Source organism: Babylonia areolata, chromosome 13 (assembly GCF_041734735.1).
Source record: "Babylonia areolata isolate BAREFJ2019XMU chromosome 13, ASM4173473v1, whole genome shotgun sequence".
NCBI classification, from domain to species: domain Eukaryota; kingdom Metazoa; phylum Mollusca; class Gastropoda; order Neogastropoda; family Buccinidae; genus Babylonia; species Babylonia areolata.
In genome coordinates, this window is record NC_134888.1 from 10199865 (window position 1) to 10212152 (window position 12288).

Sequence of the window (12288 nt, forward strand, 5' to 3'; positions counted from 1 at the left end):
TGCAGGCGAAGGCGAGCTCTGTGAACAGGGATCTGGTTACACCTTCTTCTGGAGTGGACGAGGAAGCGAAGAGCGACGTGAGGCTGGCGTTGGTTTTGCAGTAAAAACAGCACTTGTCAGCAAGCTAGCTGGAATCCCAAAGGGAGTCAACGATAGGCTTATGACCATGAAACTCCCACTGGCATCTGGCCACAAGCACCTCACCATTGTCAGTGCCTACGCCCCAACCATGACCAACCCGGATGAAGTGAAGGCGAAGTTCTACGAGGACCTTCACTCTGTCATTGCTGCTATCCCTAAAGCAGACAAGCTCATCATTCTTGGGGACTTCAATGCTAGAGTTGGCTCTGACTACATCTCCTGGGATGGAGTGATTGGAAAGCACGGTGTGGGCCACTGCAACCCAAATGGATTGCTTTTGCTTCAGACCTGTGCAGAGCACGAACTGCTGATAACCAACACAGTTTTCTGCCTCCCTACCCGTAACAGGACGTCATGGATGCACCCCCGTTCAAAGCATTGGCATCTCATCGATTATGTCATCGTCAGGAAAAGGGATAGGCAAGATGTACGTGTAACAAAGACCATGTGCGGCGCCGAGTGTTGGACAGACCATCGCCTTGTAGTCTCGAAGCTGAATATTCGAATCCAGCCCAAGAGACGCCCCCAAGGCCAGAAGGCTCCAAAACGGCTCAACATCGCTAAGCTGAAAAACATCACCATCAAACAGTCCTTTGTGGAGCTGCTGGAAGATCGTCTGGAATCTGCCTCTCTGGACAACCAGAATATGGAGTCTGACTGGAGGACCCTGCGCCAGCTGATCTATAGTACAGCTTCAGAGACCCTGGGACCCATGACCAGAAAGCACAAAGACTGGTTTGATGAAAACTGTGATGAAATCAAGCAGCTTCTGGATGAGAAACGCCGTCTGCATCAAGCCTACCTGAGCAGCCCAAAGTCCACATCAAAAAAGGATGCGTACGATGCCATCCGCAGGACTGTTCAGCAAAAGTTACGCCAGATGCAGGATAAGTGGCTGAGTGACAAAGCTGATGAGATCCAGGGATATGCTGACAGGCACAATATGAAGAGGTTCTATGATGCCTTAAAAGAAGTCTACGGCCCCACATCCTCAGGATCATCCCCCCTCCTCAGTGCAGATGGGAATACCTTGATCACCGAGAAGGAGAAAATTCTCGAACGCTGGGCTGAGCACTTCAACAGTGTCTTAAATCGCCCTTCCTCCATAAATGATGAAGCCATAGACCGTCTCCCACAAGTCCCAATCAACGAAGCACTGGACGATCCGCCAACACCTCTTGAGACCCAGAAAGCAATCCGTCTGCTATCCAGTGGCAAAGCACCTGGCTCAGACTCCATACCAGCAGAGGTCTACAAGAATGGAGGCACTGTGCTGACTGAGAAGGTCCATCAGCTGAACTCACTCATGTGGAAAGAAGAGACGATCCCCCAGGATTTCAAAGACGCATCTATCATTCACTTGTACAAGTGAAAGGGGAACCGGCAAGCCTGTGATAACCATCGGGGCATTTCCTTGCTCTCCATCGCAGGCAAGATACTTGCCAGGATCCTACTAAACCGCCTCACAGCACACCTTGACCAAGGTCACTTGCCTGAGAGCCAATGTGGATTCCGGAAAGAGTGCGGAACCACCGACATGGTGTTTGCTGCAAGGCAGCTGCAAGAGAAATGTCAGGAGCAAAATGCTGATCTGTTCTCCACCTATGTCGACCTCACTAAGGCCTTCGACACCGTGAGTAGAGAGGGACTGTGGAAGATCATGGCCAAGTACAGATGCCCTCGGAAATTTATTTCCTTGGTCAGCCAATTCCATGAAGGCATGCAGGCTCGAGGCCAGGACAATGGCGAAACATCTGCTCCTTTTGCTGTCACAAATGGTGTCAAGCAAGGCTGCGTCCTGGCTCCAACGCTGTTCAGCCTCATGTTCTCTGCAATGCTTACTGATGCCTTCAGAGATGGCGATGTTGGAATCAGCCTAAAGTACCGAACAGATGGCAAGCTGTTTAACCTCAGAAGGCTTCAAGCAAAAACGAAGGTCATGACAGACATCATCAGAGACTTTTTGTTTGCTGATGATTGTGCCCTCAACACTGGATCTGAAGCTGACATGCAACTCAGCGTCGACAAGTTTGCCACTGCCAGCAGGAACTTCGGCCTTACCATCAGCACGAGGAAAACTGAAGTTCTCCATCAGCCAGCCCCAGGGAAACCCTACGTTGAGCCCAACATCACAGTCAACAGTCAGAGACTCAGTGCGGTGGAGCGGTTCACATACCTTGGCAGCACACTGTCACGAAATGCGACCATCGACGATGAAGTGAACGTCAGGATTGCAAGAGCAAGCGCAACTTTTGGTAGACTCAATGCAAATGTCTGGAACAGAAGAGGCATTAGTCTTGAGACCAAGCTAAAGGTCTACAGAGCAGTAGTTCTCCCCACACTACTGTACACTTGCGAAACTTGGACAGTGCACCAACGACATGCCAAGAAGCTGAACCACTTCCACACAACATGCCTCAGGAAGCTACTGAACATCAAGTGGCAAGACAGGACCCCTGACACAGAGGTGCTCGCAAAAGCCACCCTTCCCAGCATCTTCACCATCCTGATGCAGTCCCAGCTTCGCTGGGCTGGACACGTGGCGTGCATGCCAGACCATCGGCTGCCCAAAAGGCTCTTCTATGGCAAGCTGCAACAAGGGAAGAGATCACACGGAGGTCAGAAGAAGCGCTTCAGAGATACTCTGAAAGTCTCTCTGAAAGCGTTTGATATCAACCCTGACTCCTGGGAGGAATCTGCAGTGGACCGTGACAAATGGCGCGCTGCTGTGCACAAAGGCGCCAAGTTGTGCGAGGCCAACAGGACTGCTGCAGCTGTTCAGAAGAGGCAGGCCAGAAAGTCACGGGCAAACAAGCTCCCTGACAATGGTATGCCTGTCTTTGTCTGCCACAACTGTCAGCGAACATTTCGTGCGCAGATTGGACTATTCAGCCATCTGCGCATTCACAGATAGATTCATGAGCATCCTCCCCCCCACCCCACCACCACCCTCCCCCCTTCCCCCAGCTGGATGACAACGATGGTCATCATCGATCTCGATGGACACACCACCACCACCACCACCTCCAGGCCAACACTCCACATGACTGACAATCATATATTCATACATACTGTCGCAATGAGTCCATGTTCTGTATTTTTACAAAAACCTTTCTTGTCAAACATCAGATAAAACCACAAATGCACAATACATTACCATAATCTGATGTAGATATTGTGAACCAAAAACCTACTCTACATGTTCCCACAATACATTACCATAATCTGATGTAGATATTGTGAACCAAAAACCTACTCTACATGTTCCCACAATACATTACCATAATCTGATGTAGATATTGTGAACCAAAAACCTACTCTACATGTTCCCACAATACATTACCATAATCTGATGTAGATATTGTGAACCAAAAACCTACTCTACATGTTCCCACAGTACATTACCATAATCTGATGTAGATATTGTGAACCAAAAACCTACTCTACATGTTCCCACAATTTATTACCATAATGTGATATAGATATTGTGAACCAAAAACCTACTCTACATGTTCCCACAATTTATTACCATAATGTGATATAGATATTGTGAACCAAAAACCTACTCTACATGTTCCCACAATTTATTACCATAATGTGATATAGATATTGTGAACCAAAAACCTACTCTACATGTTCCCACAATTTATTACCATAATGTGATATAGATATTGTGAACCAAAAACCTACTCTACATGTTCCCACAATTTATTACCATAATGTGATATAGATATTGTGAACCAAAAACCTACTCTACATGTTCCCACAATTTATTACCATAATGTGATATAGATATTGTGAACCAAAAACCTACTCTACATGTTCCCACAATGCACAGAAAAACAACAACCAAGGAACATGGACTGTAAAATGTTAAAAAAATAAATAAATAAATAAATAAAAATAAAAAGTAACTGCCACTATTTCAACTTCAGACTGAATGTCAGTGTCACTGGAGCCAAAACCTGGCTTGGCTGTGGGGTGGGTTCTGCACTGCTGAACGCATCAATAACTGTCTCCATTTCTGGTGGTCGTGGGACAGGGCCTGCAAAGCTCCTCTCTGTACACTCTGTGATGTTGCCTGCCCACTTGTTTCACTGTCTGCCTTGTCTCTTTTTCCCCTGCACTGCTTGCTGAAGGATGGTCTTGGAGAGCCTGTCAGATCTTGTCACCATCTCATTTCCCCTTTTTTCACTGTGTTCAGAAGATCCTCATACTGACTGCTGTCTGGTGGTTTTCCTGACTTAATCCACTGCACTAAGAGTCCTGGACTTGCTTGCTACAAGAAAATAAAAGAACCAGTGCAAAGGCTTCAGCTTTGCTCTAAGTCTGATGTTCTTGTCTCTCCATTTGGGCTTCAGTCTTGCCAGTGCTGTTGCTCTTGATGATGGTGCCAAGGTATTTAAACTGTTTCACTGTTTCACTCTAGACAATACACTAATATGAAAACTGTTTCATGGAATTTAATATCACCAGAAAGTGTTTCTTCTATGTTCTCTCACCTTTTTCTTCAGTCCCATGAATATCACTGATGATATTTTTCACGATGTGCCGTTGCTTCTTGTTGAAGACAGACAGACGGACTGTCAGATTTCCCCCATCTGTTCCACAAATGCCAAAAAAGTCATGTTTTGCCACAGACACACAAAACATAAAGTCCTCATCAGAAACATGCTTTTCACAATCCCATTAAAACTCTTCCCTTTGTCTTTCTTTTAAATTATGACACTGATATATAAGTCCAAATGAAGGGAACATCTGTCTAAATTTTCAAAGATCTAATCTGAACATAAATAATAATAATAATAATAATAATAATGGATACCTATACAGAGCATTATCTAGAAATCTGCTCTAGGTGCTTTTCAAAACACTTTTGTTTACATAACACATTACGTCAATTTTATGTACACACACCAAAATGTGACAAACTACACACACACGCACACACACACACACACACACATACACTCCATACAAAAATGTGAGTGCGTGTGTAATCAAATATACGAACACACACAAATACACATTCATACACATGTATGTGCATGTGTACACATACATATGTATACATAGTCAAGCACACCACACGCAAAGAAGTGAACTTGCCACAACTAAACTTACTGCTGAGGAAAGAGGTGAGTTTTGATACCAGATCAGAAAGAGATAAGGGAGTAAGAATGACAGAGATTATCAGGGAGCTTGTTCCATGTCTTTGGCAACTGAAAAGAGAGTGGGAATGTAATGACACAGGAAACGAATGATGAGATCCCAGTGGCAGCCGTCAGTCGGCTCTACCCAGGTAGACAGCCTGTTGTGCAAATGACCCTGTGTTTGTAAAGTGCATTGAGTTTGGTCTCCAACTGAGGATAGGCGCTATATAAGTATCCATATCAATCAATCAATCAAAAAAAAAGAAAATAATCTGTGTCTGTAGGTCTTACTTCTGACATGAGGTATCCTGAGAAGTCAAGTATCAGAAGAACGGAGCTAGACTCAATAAAACCATAATACCTGAACACTCAATAAAACCCCAAATATCTTAAACCTCTATAAAAACCACAAATACCTGAACATCCTAAAAAAAACATATACACCTGAACGCTCTACAAAATCATAAATACCTGAACACTCTATAAAACCACAAGTACCTGAACACTCCTGAACACTATATAAAACCACATATACCTGAACACTCTATAAAACCACATATACGTGAACACTCTAAAAAACAATAAATACCTGAACATTCAATAAAACCAAAAATACCAAATTCCAATAAAACGACAAATACATGAACACTCTATAAAACCATAAATACCTGAACACTCTATAAAACCAAAAATACCTTAATTCCAATAAAATGACAAATACATAAACACTCTATAAACCATAAATACCTGAACACTCTATAAACCATATACCTGAACACTCTAAAACAATAAATACCTGAACACTATGAAACCAAAAATACCTTAATTCCAATAAAACGACAAATACATGAACACTCTATAAAACCATAAATACCCGAACACTCTATAAAACCATAAATACCTGAACAGCCTATAAAACCACATATACCTGAACACTCTTTAAAACAATAAACACCTAATTCCAATAAAAGTTGTAAAACCATAAATTTGTGAACACTGTAAAACCATAAATACATTAGAATAGAATGGAATAGAATATGTCTTTATCACCAAGTGTACCGGGGTCACAAGGAATATTTGGGGGGCGTGGGGGGGGGGGGGGGGATAGTACATAACAAGATACGAACATAAATTGAAAATCATACACAAACACAGATACAGTAGAAATTGGGATACATACAAGTGCATATCAATATAAAAACTTGTGCATACTCACACATGTACACACACATGTACACACACACACACACACACACACACACACACACACATACACACACACACACACGTTTGAACAGAAGCTGCATATTACATATGGAAGGGGCTGATGACTAGATCTTCAGGTAGATGGTTGTTGACTGCACAATTCTATTTATCATACTGGATTTGTTTGACAGGGCAATGACTGCTTTGGGAAAAAAAACTATTGGCGAAGCGATTAGTTTTCATCCTTATACTTCTGTACCATCGACCAGAGGGGAGCATCTCGAAAATCCCAAAAGCTGGATGTGATTCATCCTGGCTGGTTGATTTTGCTTTTTTGAGTAGCCGCTTATAATATATGTCTTCTAGAGAAGGTAGATCATCCCCGGTAATCTTGGTGGCAGTTTTTACGATTCTGTAAAGGGCTGCAACTCCTGCCTTGGAAATGTTTCTGTATCGAACAGTAATAGCGAAGGTTAGCACACTTTCAATGACTGCTCGGTAGAAATCAACCATGATTTCTTTTTTTAATTCCTAACTTTTTGAGGCGCCAAAGAAAGTAAAGGCGCTGTTGTGTTTTCTTAACAATTTTTTCCGTATTTTTCTCCCATTTCAAATTGTTGGAAATGATCAGTCCATGAAATTTAAAGTTGCTGATGATCTCTACTTGCTTGTCTTTAATGACAAGTGGTAAGGGGCCATAACTGGTCTTCCTGAAATCTAAAACTAATTCTTTGGTTTTTGATACATTGAGTTCTAAGTTGTTTTGATCACACCAGCTGACAAGTTCCAGTACTTCTTCCCTATATTTTGACACTATTTTAACACTCTGTAAAACCATTATATCTGAACACTTAAACCATAAATACCTGAACACTCTTTAAAACCATTACTACCTGAACACTTAACTCCGTGCAGTTTTTTCCCTTGATTTTCTATCATCAGTGATCGATGGAGAATTTTTGTAAATTATCATAAACAGAAACACCTTTTTGTTAATAAAAGTAATCGTTCACTAAAATAACCTAAACAGACGCTAAACATAAACAGACACATTCATGACTAAAAAGTATTATTTCTAAAAAATGTTGTCATGAATCTATGCGAAAGGAGAAGATCGCCACATACTTTTGCTTCCGACACCATCTTGAATTTTTACATCTGACACAGCAAGTGCTCACCAATTATTCCTGCAATATGACTTCGAACGACTCTTTCTCAGAAAACCAAGCCTTCAATAGCTCCTATTAAGAGACCTGGGAGCTATAGGATACCATGTCTGACAGTGATACAGATGAAGACCCTATCTCCCTTTGTCAATTCCAGACATAGCAGACGACACCATGCGTGAGTGTTTCGTTTTCATCAGTCGATCTCAGTAAACTAATAATATTATTGTGATACACAAATGATGAAAACTGGTCACTGGAAATTATTTTTCGGCTTATTTTTTATGTGTCTTTTTGATCATTTGACAGTCAGTAACATATAAACATATAATTCTGCTTCGACACATCACATGCTGGATCTAGCAGACTGGCCCAGTTTCTGCTTCTACACGAGCAAGAGCTTCGCTATGAGAATTAAAGACAAACTAACCGATTGTATGAACTGTATTGATGCTGCACTGGTTATAATCATGTGTGTCCATGATTTATGCATTTTTCACATGACAGTGTGGGCATGTGCATGCATGCATGCGTGCGTGTATGCGTGTGTGCTTTTTTTCTCTTGCATACAAGGTTGTGTATGAAAGTGTGTAATGTGTGTGTGTGTGTGTGTGTGTGTGTGTGTGTGTGTGTGTTATTTATGTGAATGTATGTGAATGTGTGTGTGTGTGTGTGCATGCGGATATGTGTGTAAGCATGTCCATATTGTGGGAGCTATGGAATATTGGAATGTGCGCGAGTGTATATGTGTATGTGGGTGGTGGTGGGTGGGGGGGAGTATGGGCGTGTGTGGGTGTGAGTGTGAGTGTGTGTGTGTGTGTGTGTGCGTGTGCGTGTGCGTGTGTGCCGTGGAAGCTGCGAAACATAGGAATGTGCATGTGTGTGCATGTGGGGCCAGGGGCATGGAGGGGGAGGTGCAGGGTTACATGGGAGAAGGTGTGTGCATGCATGCGTGCGTGTGTGTCAGGGCTTGTCTGCTTTTATGTGGAGTGTTGGGCCTGTGCACTTTTGTTTGTGCTTTCATATCTGTGAAAATGCATGTTTTTTGCATATCTGTTGTGCATGTGTGTGTGTGTGTGTGTGTGTGTGTGTGCGTGTCTGTATATTTGTTTACATTTATTTGCTTATTTGTTTATTTATTCATTATCATTATTGTCTTTTTTTCCCTGCATCTTATTTTGTTTCATTATCTATCTGCTAACTTTTTTTTAATCTAATGATATATCCATCTATTTGTTCATGCTTTTTTCCCCCCTCAAGGCCTGACTAAATGCATTGGGTTAAACTGCTGGTCAAGCATCTGCTTAGTAGATGTAGCGTATATGAATTTGTCCGAATACAGTGACGCCTCCTTGAGTAACTGAACTGAACTAACATAAAAACCACTACCCAACCCCATAGTTCTCATTGTGTTCTTCTCATGTGTGTGTGTGTGTGTGTGTGTGTGTGTGTGTGTGTGTGTTTCCTGTTTTTTGTAAAGCACTTAGAGCCCAATTTACAGAATGTGCACTATATTAATTTACATTATTGTCAGTAGTAGGAGTAGGAGTAGTACTAGTAGTATCATTAAAAATCATACCAGTTCAAACTTGACTTACACATTTAATAAGTGCAGTCTGTTCTTGAAACTCAACACAAATCTAAATACTTTGACTGTTCTTGGAATCCAAGATCAGGACACTGAGTCATAAAAATGTATGGGTAATGCATCTTTGATGATGATGCTTTTTTTTTTTTCTTTTTGCAGGTACCATTTCCATCTCAAAGAACCTTACCAGTTGAACTGAAATAATATTTTTTTAGATGTTCAGATCCACAATCCAGCTTAATCTGGGAGATTTGCACTCCTACATACTTTGATATTGTGTGTCAACCTTCACTGCTCAAGAAAGGAAACATATTTATTTGATCAGTGATGGTCACTTTTTAATAATGTTTACACTAACTTCGTATCTGATGGTAAATTTTCAATAATGTTTTCAGGTGCTTGATAATGACTTTCTGTTGCACTACTTCTTTTTGTCACAGCAGATATCTCTGTGTGAAATTCAGGTGTGCTGCCACAGTGCAATGCCACCCAATTTTTGTTTGTTTGTTTACCGGTTTCAGAGTGCATCTGTTTTTCTGATCTTTAGAATTTTGCCAGGATTAATTCCTGTTCCTGTGGGTTCTTTTATGTGCCATCTGCACGCTGCATGTGAGGCCTTAGTTTATCATCTCATTCCACCCCTGAAAATGAAGTATAACTGCCAACATGGCAGGATAAAAATAGTCACACACGTAAAAGCCCACTCATACATATAGTGAACATGGAAGTTGCAGCCCACGACTACAGAAGAAGAATCATCATCTCATCCGAAAGGCAAGTAACCAGCCTTCCAGTACCACTCAAGAACTGTTGGAGGGGGAATCAAGACTCCTGGTCTGGTGCAGCATTCTAGTCAGGCCACCACTCCATATGACAACCACAACTCTCATTCAGTGACCACAAGCACCAACAAAACATTTCAAAAAAAGCAATCTGATGTCCAGCTCACTGTTGTTTCTTCGCCCAATGGTGTACTCCACCCTCAAGCCCCCTGACCACATAGGGGAAGCTGACACAGCTCCCTGCTCTCTGTGCAGTCGCTGCAGCAACAGGGATGCTGTGTCTGTGGAGATGGTCTGCACTGGAATGGTAGGCACTAATGGATGGAATGATTCTGAAACAGCAACAATTGGCATCTGCAATCAGTTGATCACAAAATACACGAACAACAGTTCAAGGAAGATGAGAAATAGGATTACAGGCATTACCAATTTTTAAACTGTTAAAGAGAAAAATATGAAATTCATTGTTTTTTTTATATTAATTCACAAACACACACACACACACACATGTAGACACACATGCAAACATGCATGCATGCATGCACACACAGAGAGTGAACCCACCAGAGGAAAAGACAGCAGCAGAGGCATAGGGAATGTGGGAGGTATTGGAAGGGAAGGAAGGATTGTCCTCCGCATCCCCCAGATCCCAGTACACCAGCACTCCCAGCGCTCCTTTCAGAGCCACATTCTGCACCTACACACCATCCACTGCTATGACAACAACAACAATGTTGATGATGATGATGATGAATTTGTCCGAATACAGTGACGCCTCCTTGAGTAACTGAACTGAACTAACATAAAAACCACTACCCAACCCCATAGTTCTCATTGTGTTCTTCTCATGTGTGTGTGTGTGTGTGTGTGTGTGTGTGTGTGTGTGTGTGTGTGTGTGTGTATTACCTGTCTTTTGTAAAGCACTTAGAGCCCAATTTACAGAATGTGCACTATATTAATTTACATTATTGTCAGTAGTAGGAGTACTGCTATGACAACAACAACAATGTTGATGATGATGATGATGATGATGATGACAGTAATTGTAGAATAAAGATAAACTTTGTTAACAAATCATAAACTGACATCAATCCAGTCTGGATGAACTTCCTATACTGACACCGAGGGCTTCTGGGTAATAATTGTCTTAGAAACTGGTACACTAATAATGAGTCAAAATGCTCAAATTAAGGTCGTCTCAAGCTGATGTTGACAATTTGAGCAAGAATCTAAATAAACAACAACACAAAAGTAATGATCTTGATGACAGTGACAGAGGTGATGACAGTGGTGATGATTTTAACTATGATGATAATAATAGATTATGACTGTTCAACATGATGATAATAGTGGTGGTAGTGGTGATGACAGTAGTGGTCACAATGAGTATGATAATGATGGTGATGATAAGGATGATCCACACCCCAATCTTCCATACCCCAAAAGGGGAAAAAGGATTAAATTCCTTCCTCTTCTCGTTTGATGATGATGATAATGGTGGTGGAGGTGGTAATGGTGAAGATTAAGATGATGAGGATGATGATGATGATGATGATGATGATGACGACAGTAATTCAGTTTTTAATTTGAACAGTATACTCTGGCTACCTTTTTCAAAACAAAACACACACAAAAAATGACATCAAAATTGACATCCAAAATGTCTTCATTTTATGGATGTGGCAAGTCATCAACACCACACACTATTTTACCCCCAGGTGTATTCAACCATAGCCATGCCTGCACCTGAAGGCACACTTTGCTTTCCACAATGAACTACTGGCTTCAATCCATGATCCTATCATCATACCTGGCTTACAGAGGTAGTGAACCATTTACAGACTGACACATGTACATGCTCACTGAATCCTGCTTATGTGTAAAATACATGTTCACTTACAGTCTTGACTGTGTTCTTGAACCTGGAGTACTCAGCTTATACTACCTTCTTTTAACAGTACGTGTCGTATGTGCACACACATAAACATATGTACATATGCATACACATGATGTGCATGAATAAGACATGCACGCACAAGCACACACACACACACACACACACATACACACAGATATACATACCACCACCACCCTTCAAACTTCCAACCTCTCCTCTCAGTGAACAAATGTAAAATCGATGAAAAACACATGTGGCATACAACAGTTTATTGGCAGAAGTTTATAATCTTGAACAAGTTTTGAATACTTTTTTAATAATAATAATAATAATAATAATGGATGCTTATATAGCA

At 41.5% G+C, this 12288-nt stretch overlaps 1 protein-coding gene across 3 annotated transcripts in view; it reads right to left on the reverse strand.

Annotated features, from left to right (window-relative positions):
• LOC143289047 (aminopeptidase NAALADL1-like) overlaps nucleotides 1-12288 on the reverse strand; it is a 114197-nt gene that overhangs the window by 41737 nt on the left and 60172 nt on the right. For all 3 annotated transcript variants that reach the window (XR_013056178.1, XM_076597855.1, XM_076597854.1), the window contains exons 5-7: nucleotides 10601-10733; nucleotides 10204-10368; nucleotides 4644-4742 (exon numbers count right to left, since the gene is read on the reverse strand). Coding sequence is in view for 2 of the 3 variants with exons in the window: in XM_076597855.1 (XP_076453970.1) it covers nucleotides 4644-4742; nucleotides 10204-10368; nucleotides 10601-10733 (397 nt within the window). In the remaining variant the exon portion in view is untranslated. The remainder of the gene's footprint in view (nucleotides 1-4643; nucleotides 4743-10203; nucleotides 10369-10600; nucleotides 10734-12288) is intronic.